Here is a 17,789-nt window from a genome sequence, read left to right as displayed (position 1 = left end):
ATAGTGGTACTGGGTACCCTCCGCCACGCTTGCAGGATATGTGCGTAGATGTAGATATATAGGTGGTCTCAAGTACTACTCGTGTTCCGTCAGATGTTTACATTACGTTGACCGTCCAATGAGGAGAGGAGGGAAGCTGACCGTGGGCAACAGCGCCGCGTGTTCCCGGCGCAGTCGTGGGCAGCTGAAGGGCAACGGCGCGATAGACACGTCCTGGTGAGCATCTGAGGGCAGCGAAACAGCTGACGGGGAGCATTACACCTATTAAAGAGATTAGGGGCGCCGCGCCTGGATGTAAACACGCCGAGAGGCAACGCACCCATAAAGTATTCTCGCGTCGCCGTAATCAGGCCCACGGGAATAAACTCTAAAAAGCTTCCTGCGGGGCCAGCGGCACTCTTATCCTTGGCACGATAGCGGTTACAGTAACGAGGCCCTGATTTATTGGTCGTCATTACAACACCGTCGGCGTCCGAAACAAAGCAGCTGCAACAAACGCGTGTAGTGCCCATGCTTGAATAGCTGTAGACCGCTCCTTTATCAGCAGTAAACTCCCAACGAGTTTTTCACAGCCACAATGATATTGAACGCCGGCATTTATTAAAACACTTGTACAGGCTTAGTAAGTCTGAATGGCATTTCAATGTACTTTTAAGTCACCGACACTGTTTCTAATCTTATGAGTAGGGCTAGGACTTTTATAACAAAAAACCACTACAATATGTACAAAATATGCCTTTATGATCAATAGTTTACAAAAATATGCTTAGTATCATAAAAATTTTACATAAAAATTTGTTGTAAAATAAATTAGTAAGACAAATGATGAGAATGAACTATTTATTTAAGAGCAAAATGCACGTGAGAAGCAAGCTAAATTATGAAATTCGATTTGTAGTATCCTTTTTATGTATATTATCAGGACATAATCTATATTTTTTTTGTTCATTCTCTTCTTTACTTCAGTTTGTGAGCTCTGCGTTGCAAGATACAATGAACACCGAGTACTAATTTTCAAATAAAAATGATTTCCCATTATCAGTCAACAAACCCTTGAATTTCGAAAAATTTCTTTTTGCTTCAGCTGACAAAAAAATAGCGTACATAAAATGAACAATATCATTTTAATCTGAATCCAAATTCTTAAGACAGAACTTTTCACTCAATAAAATCATTGAAATGGAAAACATTATGTGATACCCTTAGTTTTCTTCTAACACTTTTTCCGTTTTCTTTGACATTTCTTTCCCCAATTTACCACAAACAGCTTCTAGGTTGTTCACAATTTTTTCAGTAGTTCTATCTGCTTCATTAGAGGCACTTCCGAGTGTTGTAAAACACTAACATAAGCAGGAATAAATCCCAGACTTGCACGAAAGTTTGCCTGAAATTTCAGCCTTTGATTTTAATTCTTTAGTTGGACAAACTGAAGCGGCTTCGCTGCTGTCGAATGAATCAATGATGCTTTTCACAACGTTGAAGTTCTGGCAGTAATGGTTGCAGGCATCAGCTCAGGACCCCATCTTGTCAAAATGGCGGATGATGTAAGGAAATGTCTGGAGCTAACAACTTAGACGCTAGGACACGTGAAGGTGCTTTCAAAAATATCACTTTGACACATTCAATAAATTTTTGAAAATCACTGAATATACTAAGCACCGCTTGTCAACTCGGTGTAAGGCGTGAGCTAAACAAGTCACATGCACAGCTTTTAACGAACCTGCAGCTTCCACCATATAAGGAGCAGCATTCGTTACTAGGAGCAGTACACTGTCACGCTTAACCGTTTAACAGCTACGGGCCGTATGGCACGCATAGATCTGTCGAAAAAATTACTAACGGTGGAAAAATACGATTTTTTCTAAGAATTCACAGTTTATTAGACATTTTTCGCCTGGAATATCTTCTTCCAAAGTTCTCACAGTGACATTTGCAATATACTCGTATCTTACCCTATTAAGTCTGTGGTTTCATCAATTGACACGCATATTTTTTTATTTGTAACTCTTTATCTGATTTGTTGCATTGTGTTTTTTGGAGTTTAGGCTGACGTTACCCTTTCTTAATGCGGAAGAATTAAAAAGAGATTTGGCTGAGTATTTTTCTTGAACTATTCTCCACTCACTTCCGACTTCAACAAGACTGAATAACAGATGGAGACATTTGTCTGCAATCCAGAGTCCAGAAAGGTATAAGCAACTACCTACTCACAGAATAACAATAGGCTACACAATCTCACTACTGCTTAAGGGTGAAGTCCATATTGTGAATTCGAACGAAAGAGGGGAAGCAGGGGAGGAAGGTAAATTTCTGCTATTTTCCAGGAAACAAAATGATATGCGCAGTCCTGAGAAAATTAACACGGAAGAAAGAAATTACGTTAGAAAGATTCTTTATTTCTTGAAAGGGTGAAAATATAACTAATATGACCACTTACTTACTAAAATATGAGCTGTCAGAGAGAAAGGGCCATATATACATAAATATGACGTAACAGGTATTTATAGGATTTGCTAGTGTTACAGAAAGATTTATGCCCTGTCATAGAAATCCTAGCTCTTGTTATGAGTCGGCCGGTGTGGCCGAGCGGTTCTAGGCGCTTCAGTCTAGAACCGCGCAACCGCTACGGTCGCAGGTTCGAATCCTGCCTTGGGCATGGATGTGTGTGATGTCCTTAGGTTAGTTAGGTTTAAGTATTTCTAAGTTCTAGGGGACTGATGACCTCAGATGTTAAGTCCCATAGTGCTCAGTGCCATCTTATGAGATTTCTCTCCCACAGTCGAAATTTTACGTTAGCCTTCATTTCAGTGCCATGCTGAAATGTTTCACCAATTTACCTTATTCATACCAGACGTTCAAGTCAATCCCATCGGCAATAAATGAACACAAATTTCCCTTTTTGAATTTTTGCTTTATTTCGTCTCACAGCCGGTCTTTATTGCACGAATGCGACATACAGTAAATGGCACGATGGAACACTGAGTCCACTGGACTATGTAACGCTAGCCTACACATAACCACTTCGCAGTGAAGAGTAGTCTACGGCATAAGCAGTGTCTGTGAGTGAAAATCAAGTCTCGTAGGAACTTTGGCCGTTGTTGGGTCTGTCCGGCAGATCGCCATGGTAAACAGCACAGGCGTACTACGACAGGAGTCGTGATGCTACCATCATTTACCCCCTCCCCCTTTATTTCAGGTACGAGGCGACTGGCCACGATTATATGACGGGGTGGAGTCTACGATAGCATCGCCTCATTCTTTCATGATGGATAGAGCATCCGAGTAACTCTCTCTAGCGGGTCTGTATCGATAGTGCTGCCGGGTACTAAAGGGGTGAATGCTGAAATCTCATATTGCCATCCTTTAAAAGATCTTAGAGGTTGCCTTGTTCTGGTGTCAAGTCTTTAACAGGTACGAAGGTAAAGAATCGGGTGAACCCGATAATGGTACATAGCCTGTTGTTGTTGTAGTTTGCAATTCTAAGACTTGTTACATGCAGCTCTCCATGCCAGTGAATTCTGTAAGCGAACTCCTCTTGAATGACACCTAAGACAACGCCAGATTACGTCACTTTCTCATGGCCAAGTCACTACAGTGTCACACGATCTCGTTCCATGGGGTACGGTACAAAGTTTGCGAAATATAATCCAAGACTTTGGCACCAACTCATTCCTCTCGGCGATCAAATAATGCCGGTGCAAATTTCTGCCATCACTAAGATTCGAACTGACCGAGCGCCACAGCTCCGTCGTTCGTCTGCGACCTTTTTGTAGATGCAAATGTTTCGCTGTCTACATTTCCTCTAATGTTAGTTTCGTCATTCCTGCGTTGCCGCTAGCCAAATTACTATACTTGATCTACTTATTTCTCAGAATTTTTCGGTAGGATGATTTTTTTAAAGTTTTCCGTTACTCCATTTTATATTATATAATTATACTCTTTTGACTTCCGTTTAGTGGTTTGCTACAAATATTGTTTGTGGAATGCCCAACGGACTTGCCGCAGTGGTAACACCGGATCCTGTCAGATCACCGAAGTTAAGCGCCATCGGGCTGAGGAGCACTCGAATGGCCGACCATCAGGCCTCTCGAGTGCTGTTGGCAAGCGGCCTTATGAGGCAAACTGAAGAGCTATTTGACTGAGAAGTAGCGGCTCTGCTTTCCTAAACTCACATATGCCCGGGCGAGCGGTGTGCTGACCATATCCCCCTTCATACCCGCATCCTGTGACACCTGTGGGCTGAGGATGGCATGGCGACCGGTCGGTACCGTTGGGCCTGTTTTGGCCGAGTTCTAGTTTTATTGTTCGATAAATTCGAGCTTCCCTGGGATTCTGGGAGGCGTGCCGGTCCCAGGTAGAATCCTCCTGGCGGATTGACGAGTGCTGACCAGTTGACGCGGTTCTTATGTACTTTCCCATAGCCAACTAGGTCACTACCCACTACCGGACTGCAATCCACGTCTAGTAGGGGAAGGGGTGGCGACAGGGGAAGGGGTGGCGACAGGAAGGACCACTACAATTGCCAATTCCAGAATAACATGGTGATTCCGTGAATGACAGGAGTGAAAAATTTTATTCTCCATTTCATGATGATGTTTGACATCAGTAAACCTGAAATTTCGTGACAAATTAAAAGTGTATAATCAGTACGCTGGACAAGGTATGAACCAAGACTTTTGACGTCCAGGAACTTTAATTACCAGTACCGCTGACTAAACAGTTTATTCTGTAAACTTTCCTTTACGATGTGACTAAGCCATTTCTTACCAATTATTTTCGTCATTTGGTACTACAATAATGTGTGGATGTCGGAAGATAGAAGAAATTACTGGCAGGTAGATGCTGTGATGCATCTCGATTATTCATTCTGTTAGTCCGTACTCCAAGAAACGCAGGGATAAAGTTGTTAACCCCCAGTCCAGTACCCAGCTATAATCTCTCAGGTTCAGAAAGGACTATTAAGTTTAATAGAGTGAAACAATCATTCTGTAGCAGCTCTGAGATTGTGGTTTAGCCCTTGTTCACTATATCTTTCCTCCGCATGGGTGCTACTGCACCTAGAACGCAAGTATACCGTCCGTAAGTCAGCGCTGTAAAGCTCGAGGATGTGAATCAGATGTTGGATTTTGCGGGGATATTAGCGATCCTGAAGGCATCCACATCTGTTATTTTCGACGTCTCAGTGGAGAAGAAAATTACGCCGACACCTCGTACAATCTGACCTGAGGAGAATGTTCAACAAATATGACGTCCTTCTCAGAATCCACTAACCATCGATCACTGAGCACACGGATAAATTCCAATTGATGTCTACAGCTACTACTAGCGCTGTAACTACTTTTGGTGTCAGTTGTGGTTAAATCTGAACTCCTTGTCCATGTCAGAGCATTAGAAATTTTAACTGTCGCCAGTGGGGACCAAGGCATATAGGAAATTTCACTTATATAGGGAGGGGCACATAAAACTGGCCCGGAATAGTGTATACGACTGGACGTGAATATATGCATATAACCACGCCCTAACAGCATGGAGTAACTGCCCATACAGCACGCTGAAGCTTGGAGAACATTTACACAATGTTCACGTCTGACAGAGTTGTTAGCGTCAGTCAGTCCGGTTGCGGCCCTAGCCGGCAACCCAGGTCACGTGATCTGTCATTGTGCGATTCTTTTTGGGCAGAGCCGTCATGTCGAAATGTATCGAAACAACCTCTTAGTCTTCAAGAACTGCAGCAGAACATTTCGGATGAAATTACAGCAATTACATCAGTCTAGCTTCGATCCGCCTTCAGTAACTTTATGAACAGGACCCAAAAGTGCCAAGAGATGTATGGTGGCACTTTCAACATCTGCCATAGTCGGGTTAGTACTGTATTTTCTTTCCTCTACTGTGTTTCTTTGTATCCTTGAACTCTGTTCTGCAGGTCACTATTATATGCCTCACCCTGTGCGAAAATGTTCAGATGGAAGACAACGAGGTGGGAGCAAGTGCGCTGAACTTCCCCTGTGATCCGGTTAAATCCGAGAGAATGAAACGGTGCATCAGTCTCTTCACGGCTGCAGTGATGCTCAAATCCACATCCAGCCCTTTTTTTAGGTTCTCCGCGGGTTCCCAACACCACTTCAGGCTAATGTTAGGTGGATCACTTTAATAGGTCGTGGTCAATTATTGTACACGCTCTTATTCAACAGGAGCCAGGATATCGATCTAACGTTCCACCTGCCGATTAGACATTAGTTAGTATTGTTCTCGAGCCCCGAGAAATCCACTGTGTGACAGATAAGGGCCGCGGACAGAGAAAATTGCTCTGTGCACATGTGCAGTGCTATAGTGAAGTCCTGGCTGCAAATATCAGCCGTCTCATTGTGAGTGTGGGATTGGGCCCATGCTGGTAGTTCTGACTGTAGCGTCGGCGCCACGCCTAAGCTGCCGCGGCTTTTCGTGGCGTTCGGACAGTACCCACCTTCTACACTCCTGGAAATGGAAAAAAGAACACATTGACACCGGTGTGTCAGACCCACCATACTTGCTCCGGACACTGCGAGAGGGCTGTACAAGCAATGATCACACGCACGGCACGGCTGACACACCAGGAACCGCGGTGTTGGCCGTCGAATGGCGCTAGCTGAGCAGCATTTGTGCACCACCGCCGTCAGTGTCAGCCAGTTTGCCGTGGCATACGGAGCTCCATCGCAGTCTTTAACACTGGTAGCATGCCGCGACAGCGTGGACGTGAACCGTATGTGCAGTTGACGGACCTTGAGCGAGGGCGTATAGTGGGCATGCGGGAGGCCGGGTGGACGTACCGCCGAATTGCTCAACACGTGGGGCGTGAGGTCTCCACAGTACATCGATGTTGTCGCCAGTGGTCGGCAGAAGGTGCACGTGCCCGTCGACCTGGGACCGGAACGCAGCGACGCACGGATGCACGCCAAGACCGTAGGATCCTACGCAGTGCCGTAGGGGACCGCACCGCCACTTCCCAGCAAATTAGGGACACTGTTGCTCCTGGGGTATCGGCGAGGACCATTCGCAACCGTCTCCATGAAGCTGGGCTACGGTCCCGCACACCGTTAGGCCGTCTTCCGCTCACGCCCCAACATCGTGCAGCCCGCCTCCAGTGGTGTCGCGACAGGCGTGAATGGAGGGACGAATGGAGACGTGTCGTCTTCAGCGATGAGAGTCGCTTCTGCCTTGGTGCCAATGATGGTCGTATGCGTGTTTGGCGCCGTGCAGGTGAGCGCCACAATCAGGACTGCATACGACCGAGGCACACAGGGCCAACACCCGGCATCATGGTGTGGGGAGCGATCTCCTACACTGGCCGTACACCACTGGTGATCGTCGAGGGGACACTGAATAGTGCACGGTACATCCAAACCGTCATCGAACCAATCGTTCTACCATTCCTAGACCGGCAAGGGAACTTGCTGTTCCAACAGGACAATGCACGTCCGCATGTATCCCGTGCCACCCAACGTGCTCTAGAAGGTGTAAGTCAACTACCCTGGCCAGCAAGATCTCCGGATCTGTCCCCCATTGAGCATGTTTGGGACTGGATGAAGCGTCGTCTCACGCGGTCTGCACGTCCAGCACGAACGCTGGTCCAACTGAGGCGCCAGGTGGAAATGGCATGGCAAGCCGTTCCACAGGACTACATCCAGCATCTCTACGATCGTCTCCATGGGAGAATAGCAGCCTGCATTGCCGCGAAAGGTGGATATACACTGTACTAGTGCCGACATTGTGCATGCTCTGTTGCCTGTGTCTATGTGCCTGTGGTTCTGTCAGTGTGATCATGTGATGTATCTGACCCCAGGAATGTGTCAATAAAGTTTCCCCTTCCTGGGAAAATGAATTCACGGTGTTCTTATTTCAATTTCCAGGAGTGTATAAGCGAATTGTAGAGATTATTTTCTGTTCGCTTCAAGAGAACTTGGGTCTACTTTCTCTGACCATAGGAATAGCACGGTGGAGACAGCACTCTTATCTCCTGCATAGTGATTAGCATTACCGTAACTCTCGACAGTGAAATTCAGAGCCTCAGCAAGAATATTTTCTCATCCACAACATAATATTAACTGACATACTGTTTAAAATTTAGAATATGAATACAAATAAAATATCAATCAAATAAAATGTTAAAACTACAAAATCCTCATCGTAACTGACCTAACTGTAGCACGCCCAAAGACGCTGCCACCACCCGCAGGAGAGGTAACTATCCTTCCTGCAAGCTGCCGTGCGTGAAGGCACCCGGAACACTAACATTATAGCAGACTTCGTGATATATGTGAAGCCTATGAGCAGTATTCAACTAAGCGATTAGTGGATTGTCCAAAAACTGTATTTCGCAGTAGAAAACTTGGAATATGGGACGTCTGTCATGAAAGGTACATAAAGAAAAGTTACCTATAGTGGACTCAAATTACCTCAGACAAAAACTGCTGTAAAGATATTATGGTGTTGTAAAAGGAAGACTATATCTCAGGGTATTTGAAACAGAAAAAGAGGTAAGACTTTCTGGGGCAGTTCCTTTGAAAAGGACCCGGCCGTACTTCAGAAATCCAAACTTACTCTCCACTTACACTGACCTAGTCGTCGACAGGTCGTTAAAACCTAAGCTTCCCTCCGTCCTTCTGTAACAGAACACGAGACGAAGAGGGTGGCGATAATAGGTCGTTGTACTGAATGACCAATACGTGATCTTCGCCAGTAAACAGTAAGATAAGTGTATGAGCATGGAAATGCTAAATATGTGAACTTTATTTCTTTCGCTGAGCTCAACTTTTCTATCTTTACCATGTTTTTCCTACCTTACCTCCAGTGGAAAAGTGGGTGGTTTGTTACCTACAGTCATGGCTTACGTCATCCCGTCATCCGTTCTGCTTGTCGGTGTAAAAATGCGTTACGCAAAACTGCTGATACTGCTAGTAATGGTGAAACTAATTTTTATTGTCAGTAGCATGTCAAAGAACGTGACATTTACGTGGCAGAAACCAAACAACATATATTGTATTGAAATGAAGCAATAATTATTGTCCGTAACACGGGTCTGTACGGTTACTGACCGGGCATGGGTCATCTGATGAAGTAAAAGCTACCCAATTTATTCGGAGACAGATCGTAAATTAAGTAGGACAATGTTATGTCTCCTAGCAGTCTCATTGCCGATAAAGAGGTCCATAATTCACGAATAATGACATATCTGCATAGGCCCAAACTGGCATATTCTGCTTTCACCAGTCAATGTAGGACACCACAAAAACAGCTAGAAAGCAAAATCTGTCCAAATATATTCATTCCTTTACAAGAGATTCCAAACGAGAACAATTTTTTAAGAAGAAAGAGGAAAAAGCCAAGCAGCACTTATCAGTTCTGTCATGCCCATCCTACGTTACTCGTGAGTATGTCAGTTTTGTTACACTTACCGTCTCCAAAGTTAAAATCATTAAGTTTGAGTAACATTCAGTCTATCAAGAGTTTACAAGAAACATCAGTATTACAGTAAATCTGCAGGATTTTAGAATCGAAATGTGTATTGAGTCGTAATTTTGGAGATGCTTTAAATCTACTTTTTATGTTTTACATAGAACACTTGCAGAAAGTTAATTAACGTCAATATATCAATATATTCCAAGAAGATTATATATATAGGATGGTCCATTGATAGTGAGCAGGCCAAATATCTCACGAAATAAGCGTCAAACGAAAAAACTACAAAGAACGAAACTCGTCTAACCTGAAGGGGGAAACCAGATGGAGCTATGGTTGGCCCGCTAGATGGCGCTGCCATAGATCAAACGGATTACAACTGCGTTTTTTTAAATAGGAACCCCCATTTTTAATGCATATTCGTGTAGTACGTAAAGAAATATGAATGTTTTAGTTGGACCACTTTTTTCGCTTTGTGATAGATGGCGCTGTAATAGTCATAAACGTATAAGTACGTGGCATCACGTAACATTCCGCCAGTGCGGACGGTATTTGCTTCGTGATAGATTACCCGTGTTAAAATGGACCGTTTACCAATAGCGGAGAAGGTCGATGTCGTGTTGATGTATAGCTATTGTCATCAAAATGCCAAACGGGCGTGTGTTATGTATGCTGCTGGGTATCCTGGACGACATCATCCAAGTGTCCGGACCTTTCGCCGGATAGTAACGTTATTTAAGGAAACAGGAAGTGTTCACCCACATGTGAAACGTCAACCACGACCTGCAACAAACGATGATGCCCAAGTAGGTGTTTTAGCTGCTATCGCGGCTAATCCGCACATCAGTAGCAGACAAATTGCGCGAGAATCGGGAATCTCAAAAACGTCGGTGCTGAGAATGCTGCTACATCAACATCGATTGCACCCGTACCATATTTCTATGCACCAGGAATTGCGTGGCGACGACTTTGAACGTCGTGTACAGTTCTGCCACTGAGCACAAGAGAAATTACGGGACAAGGACAGATTTTTTGCACGCGTTCTATTTAGCGGCGAAGCGTCATTCACCAACAGCGGTAAAGTAAATCGGCATAGTATGCACTGTTTGGCAACGGAAAATCCACGATGGCTGCGACAAGTGGAACATCAGCGACCTTGGCGGATTAATGTATGGTGCGGTATTATGGGAGGAAGGATAATTGGTCCCCACTTTATCGATGGTAATCTAAATGGTGCAATGTATGCTGATTTCCTACGTAATGTTCTACCGATGTTACTACAAGATGTTTCACTGCATGTCAGAATGGCGATGTACTTCCAAGATGATGGATGTCCGGCACGTAACTCGCGTGCCGTTGAAGCGGTATTGAATATCATATTTCATGACAGGTGGATTGGTCGTCGAAGCACCATACCATAGCCCGCACGTTCACCGGATCTGACGTCCCCGGATTTCTTTCTGAGGGGAAAGTTGAAGGATATTTGCTATCGTGATCCACCGACAACGCCTGACAACATACGTCAGCGCATTGTCAATGCATGTGCGAACATTACGGAAGGCGAAGTACTCGCTGTTGAGAGGAATGTCGTTACACGTATTGCCAAATGCATTAAGGTTGACGGACATCATTTTGAGTATTTGTTGCATTAGTGTGGTATTTACGGGTAATCACGCTGTAACAGCATGCGTTCTCAGAAATGATAAGTTCACAAAAGGTACATGTATCACATTGGAACAACCGAAATAAAATGTTCAAACGTACCTACGTTCTGTATTTATATTTAAAAAACCTACCTGTTTCCAACTGTTCGTCTAAAATTGTGATCCTTATGTTTGTGACTGTTACAGCGCCATCTGTCACAAAACGAAAGAAGTGGTCCAGCTAAAACATTCATTTTTCCTTACGTACTACACGAATATGTAATAAAAATGTGGGTTGATATCCGTTTGACCTATGGCAGCGCCATCTAGCGGGTCAACCGTAGCGCCATCTGGTTTTCCCCTTCAAGCTAGACGAGTTTTGTTCTTTGTAGTTTGTTCTTTTTATGCTTCTTTTGTAAGATATTTGGTCCAGTCACGATCAATGAAACGAAAAAATTGTTATTGCCAACGTCAATATATCAATACATTGCAAGAGAATTATATATATATATATATATATATATATATATATATATATATATATATATATATATATATAAAATTCTCTTTAAAGAGAAATGCTTTCTCTTTAAAGAGATTTATTATAACACTAACATCGTCTACAGAAAGTACCAATTCTGCTTGATATTAAGTGGAAGACCATTCATGTATACACGAGTCAGGAAAGGCATATGCTTTGAGGGGCGATAGTATTAGTGATTCTGAACAAAAATCGTCATATGAACGTATGTCCTGTTCTTTACAACTGCCAAGGAAATCAATGAAGGCATTGGGGAACAGGACAGATGTAGGTGACAGTAAACGAAATATTGTGATCTAATGTTTTGTTTAATTGCGTAAGTTTCCTCACAAATGACGTTCAGAAAGTCGACCGGCAACTGCAAGGCCTTTTGCAGCTCCTGTAGACAGCTGCTGTGTTGCTGATCTGAGCTCACTGTCGTTTGCTTGAGCATAAGCATGTAAAAAACGAAAGCGAAGTTCCCCATATGTGTCCACTCTGTGCTTGTACACTTCGCTCTTAAGCCAACCCCACACACAGCAATCCAATGGAAGAAGGTCGGGTGACCTCGGTGGCCAAGAATTGACTTCACGCTGACCGATCCAACGACCAGGACCGATTCAGTGAGTTACTGTGTCACTAGCCATACGGAATGTGGAGGAGCTCCGTCGTGCTGGGAGTACACACGACTTCCTGTTGCCAAAAGAATATTCTCCAATATAATACATTTTGAAGAAAATCAAGATGCCCTACACTATTAAGACGGTTGTCTAAAACAACTTTGCCACTCAGTTGGTCGTCAACAATATCCCACTGAAATGGTCAGTAAAGGTAACACAACGTAGCCTAATGTCGCTTTGGTTGTATTCATATGTGAGTGCTAATGAAGAAATCATGTGACTGACGTCCGTGAATTTGAAACTCACGTGTGTTGGATATTGTTAAGAAAAGGGCATATGTTCATTTGAAGCTGTTCGTCCAGAAACACCAATACTATCATCATTCAAGGCATGTACCTTTCCTCCTGACTCTCCCTGTATAAGGAATAGGAGCGAACCATAACTGGACCCTGTGGGGCTTCGTTCGTGATTTCTCCCGAGTCACCAAAATTTTCTCTCCTCCAAGAGTATCAGTTATACAAAGAGCAAAATTAGCTGAACTTACTGTTTGAGAAGATCGGTAATTTGTTTGTTCCAGTTAAAGTTTTCGTCAATCAATACAACAAAAAAATTGAAGCATTGTGGCTTGTTGACATCAGTTGTTGGTATGGCTATTTGTTGTACAGAACTGAATGTAGTATCTTTTCTTAAAAGTAGGGCAGAGTCCATATTCAGAAAACAGCTTAATAATTTTTTTGGGAAACACTAATAACAATTTCGTCTGTTGCTATCACAACACTAGCATCGTCTGCCAAAAAGCACCAATTCTGCTTTGATTAATATTTATTGGAAGATCATTCACGTATATATGGAATAGGTGTGGATCTAAAACTGAGCCCTGTGGGACTCCCTTCGTGATTTCCCCTGAGTCACTATAATCTTCTCTCCTTCCAGTTGTAGCAATTATACAAGAAGCAAACTTAGCTGAACTTGGAACTGTTTCATAATTTGTTTCTTCCAGTTCAAATTTTAATCAACATGTAGAGCCAAAAATTTGGAGCATTCTGCCATGTACACTGACTCCTTCACGTACTATATTAACTGTTGGTACGAATCTATTTGTTGTACAAAACTGAATGTAGTGCTTTTTTTTAGAAATTAAGGAGTAGTCCGTTTTCAGACGACTACTTAGCAATTTTTTGGAAAAAAAACAGTTTCTTCCCTTGCTCTCTGTTTAAACTGATTTATTATAGCAGTAACATCATCTTCAAAAAGTACCACTTCTGCTTGATGAATGTTAAGTAGAAGTGTACCCAAAGTTGAACCCTGTGGGACTCCATGATTTCCCCTAGTCACTAAAATTTTCTCCCCTTCCAACATTATTTGAATTATTCAGCTCAATCTTTTGCAACCCGTTTATGTGGGATGATTCAAACCAGTTTTTCGTAAAGTTATCAGTTCGATAAAACGTAAGTTTTTCTGCAGTAGTAACATGATATATGCAATGTCTTGGAGATATGAGGCTTGCACTATCAGGAGATTAATAACGTATCAAGTGCTTTGTTGCGAAAAGAAGCACTAAATACAACGCGAAAATGTGTTCGTTACTGCCACTTCTAAATTTATTCCTCTCAACAGTCATCACAGGTTTTGAGTAATTGTGTCGAAACGAAAATTTTGTGTGTAGATTTCCAGCGCTAAGTCTGCGACTCCACTGGTAAGTGGAGGGCGTAAAACTGAGGCGCGCACGAGATCGAGGGAGGCAACAGGTGTGAGTCAGACGCGCCGCGCCGTGTAAACAAACGGCCCGCCAGGCGCCACTCACGCGGGCTGGAGTCGAACGCGGTCCGCCAGACGGCGCGCCAGACCGCAGGCTGGCTCTTGAAACGCGGCCAATACCGGCACGCGGCGCGCGGCGGCCGAGGTCGCCATCCCCGGGGACACAGCTGCGAGCGCGATAACCCGCAAGGACGCTCCGCCGGCTCGCGGACGAATCCTTTACCTCCGCACATCTGACTACGGCGAGCAATCTAGCAGTCGACTAAAAGACTCGTCGTATTCCCAATTCTTCCCACTCTTACGAGATGGACCATAAATAACGCATACTACGGCGCCGATTGAGTGACAACGTAAGAATAGTCCGCAAGGACTAATGACAGGCTACAAAACCTTCAACGCCAAGAGCGTTTTTCAGCGCTTAGAGTCCTTTCGACACTGAGGCAGTGATGGCAGGCTTGATACACTGAAACTGATACTATTGTGCCATTTCACTGGAACGAGCCACCGAGAGTACAAGAAACCTTAATACACATTACGAGACAGGCTTCGAATGCCGAAGAATGTAGGTTCGAACTCCGGCGCTGTCATCTCAGTTGATGTATGGACAGTCAGTCCTGCGGATAGCGTTTACTGTTTCTCTGGTGCCACAACTTATTATTTCTACTTCATCATCTCCACTGTTCGCAGTGTCACCGTACATCTAGGAATCTAGATGACCCAATAATCTGCCCCTTCCTCAGGCTGAGTTTTTCGAAACATGCATTTCCTCTTTATGCTCTTCAATACTCTTCACTTCCTAGCCCAAATTTCGCTTCCCTACAATTTTCCTACGCTCTACGAGTCGCCGATGTGGCCAGTACAACTTGTATTCTAGAATCATGTGGTCCGAACATTCATCCACTCATTTAACCTTAGTTAATGGTGTTAGGACAGCAACCAGCCACAAATTTACTTTCAGTTCCTTTATTCAAAGGCTACCGTTACCGGTCTCGAATCGTTGTGATTCATCCTCAGACGGTTGACATGTTTTCTGTATGACATGTGGTGTGTTTTTTTACAGATTAATTCTCCTAAAATATAAATAATATGTAATTATAAACACGTCACACACAGATGGTTGCGTTACAGATTTTCGTTGCATGTGACTTACGCGAAACGTCGGTCTCGAGTGTTTGTATTCATAAAATTCGTCCAGCAGATGTCTGAATAAAGGAACTGAAAGTAAATTTGTGGCTGGTTGCTGTCCTAACACCATCAACATTTGTCTTCGAACAACAGCCACTGTCTCCATCATGTCATCATACGACAAAATTCCATTAACATTAGTTAGTTTTTACTTAATTTCCAGAAATCGTTTCAAATTCCATAAGAAAGGGACAAAGCTTGTATATTTCCCCCCATGTCCTCGATGAAGCGAGCTGGTTCACAATGACCACAATACCTACGAGCTGTTAGACGTTAATTTTACTTATTTTAAACGTTGGTGTGGCTACGGTGAACGTAATCGTAAGATTAATTCCGAAAAAACAATAGCAACAGTTTGCAATTATACTACGGCTGATTTCGAGGCTTGCAGCACTTTCATCAGAGGTACGTGCAACATACATAGTTTCTAAGATCAATATACCGCACGATAGATCTGAAGATGAGACTGGAGACCTTGCAATTGAAAATGGTGTAAATGAAATAAAAAACATTTTATTGCAGGCTGAGCTGGTTTCGTAGGGTACTTTACTATTTTGCTCCCAACGAAATCAAATGTGGGATGTGAACCAGGCAAAGTGCTCAAAAGGACAGTAGGCAGGCCTGAGACTAAGGAAGTGAAACCAGAAGGACCAAGTCTGTTCACCTTTGCTTAGCTAGTAAAAGTCTTTTTCCTGCAAAAATAATAAGCGATTTGTGACTATAAACTCGGGGAGGCAGAGCCTTTGAGCGGAGTTAAGGACTGATCCGCGCGAAATGAAAATTAAGAGCAAAAGCGCTAAGACGCCTCTGCTGGGGTCCGTTTGGCAGCGAGCGCGTGCAGACTCACCGTGGTGGTGTCCCGCGGCGAGGGCGAGCACTGCGGCGAGCACGGTGAAGGCGGAGACGGCGGCCACATCGCACTGCATGCCGAGCCAAGCACACGCGTCCCTGCGCGCCGCACGCACCACACGACACGACACGACACCTCGCCTCGCCTCGCCTCGCCTCCCACACGGCTGCGCTGCGCGACGCGACCCGCCACCGACTGGGTGCGCGCCGCCACTCGCGCCGTTTAAACATCCGCGGCGCGGCGGGCAGGCGCTGAGCTCGGCTGCCGGCCGAGGGCGCACGGCGGCGCCCGAGCGGCCCGGCGAAGCGCGGCCTCGGCGGCCGGCCGGACCTCCCGGCAGAGGGTCTGCCGCTCAACGCCCGCCGCCGCCGCCGCCACTAGGTCACACCATTCCGCCTTACTAGGCTCGCCGACCTAGGCGCCAATAGTTCAAGCGCGGCACACCATCTGCCATCTCTCCTTGGGCTGCACCGACAGGTCGAGGTAGAACTACCGCCAGCTGTATCTACGCTGATCGCCATAAAAAGAGCTGCACCCATTGCGATCATTGTCGGCATGCAGGTACAGAGTCGTTAGACACTGCCGGGAAAAATGGTACGCATCGGAAGAGTACGTCGATTTTTATCCGATGTCGGCATCTGCCACATAGTAAAAGTAATGGCATAGCTTCCAGAGCGTTATCTGTGTAAGACAGAGATTTTGGAACCAGGTTTTACATTGTAAGACATTTCCAGGGGCAGATGTGGGCTCTGACCACAATCTATTGGTTATGAACTGTAGATTAAAACTGAAGAAACTGCAAAAAGGTGGGAATTTAAGGAGATGGGACCTGGATAAACTGAAAGAACCAGAGGTTGTACAGAGTTTCAGGGAGAGCATAAGGGAACAATTGACAGGAATGGGGGAAAGAAATACAGTAGAAGAAAAATGGGTAGCTCTGAGGGATAAAGTAGTGAAGGCAGCAGAGGATCAAGTAGGTAAAAAGACGAGGGCTAGTAGAAATCCTCTTTTTACGACATCAGTTTACAGCTACATCATAGCTCTGGCCACAGTGGCACCGACATTGGGGCGTTCGGCCAGCGACTGACATCGGCCGAAGACTACCGATCTTTTCAAATCAGTACTCGAGTATGTGCTTGGTCTCAGTGCCGCCTATCTCAACGCCCATAAGCATAGACTTCGGATAACAATCGGTGGAATTCAAATCAGTTTGTTTTCTTCGTTATAACAAGCCGATGTTCCCACATGCAAACTACGGATAGTCAGAAATTTTTAGGTTTAGTACAAGAAGGAAGGCGTTGTGGCATTAGGATGAGAAAGAATATGAAGGGGATATGTCTTGGAGTCTATGTTCTGTAACCGCTAAAGGAAACCATTAAGTTCGAACAACTCAGAAATTTAATAATGATTTACTGAACGTTACCCTGTCCTAGACTGTGAACATCTGTCAAAAGCCTGAATAATCACCTTTTGCAGTGCGGACGTGTAGAAAGAGGATCACTGAGATTCTGGAAAGTATCGACAGGGACGTGGAGCCATGCTCGAGCCAATGCCGTGGCCAGTTGCGTAGTCTTTCCCGCTGAGGATTCATGGCGCGAACAGTCTGATAGAGGTGGCCCCACGGATTCTCGATTGGGTTTAAATCCGGGGAGGTTGGTGGCCAGGGGAGTACGGTAAATTCGTCCTGGTGCTCTTCGAACCACACACGTCCACTACGACCTGAGTGAGACGTTGCATTGTTCTGCTTATAGATGTCATAAAAAAACGGTTCAAATGGC

At 44.6% G+C, this 17,789-nt stretch overlaps 1 protein-coding gene across 1 annotated transcript; it reads left to right on the top strand.

The window, feature by feature from the left end:
* Positions 1-16,085: 16,085 nt before the first annotated feature.
* On the top strand, positions 16,086-16,415 carry LOC124709010 (proline-rich protein HaeIII subfamily 1-like). The gene has a single exon (XM_047240642.1). The coding sequence runs from the start codon at positions 16,086-16,088 to the stop codon at positions 16,413-16,415; it is 330 nt and encodes a 109-aa protein (XP_047096598.1).
* Positions 16,416-17,789: the final 1,374 nt, after the last annotated feature.

Source organism: Schistocerca piceifrons, chromosome 7 (genome assembly GCF_021461385.2).
Source record: "Schistocerca piceifrons isolate TAMUIC-IGC-003096 chromosome 7, iqSchPice1.1, whole genome shotgun sequence".
Classification (NCBI taxonomy): domain Eukaryota; kingdom Metazoa; phylum Arthropoda; class Insecta; order Orthoptera; family Acrididae; genus Schistocerca; species Schistocerca piceifrons.
Note: the sequence above shows the minus strand (reverse complement) of the source record. Positions and strands in the feature narration are given on the sequence as shown.

What these genes read in the sequence shown, in the direction of transcription:
- LOC124709010 (XM_047240642.1), top strand. Translation starts at nt 16,086, where the DNA reads ATGCCGAGCCAAGCACACGCGTCCCTGCGCGCCGCACGCACCACACGA.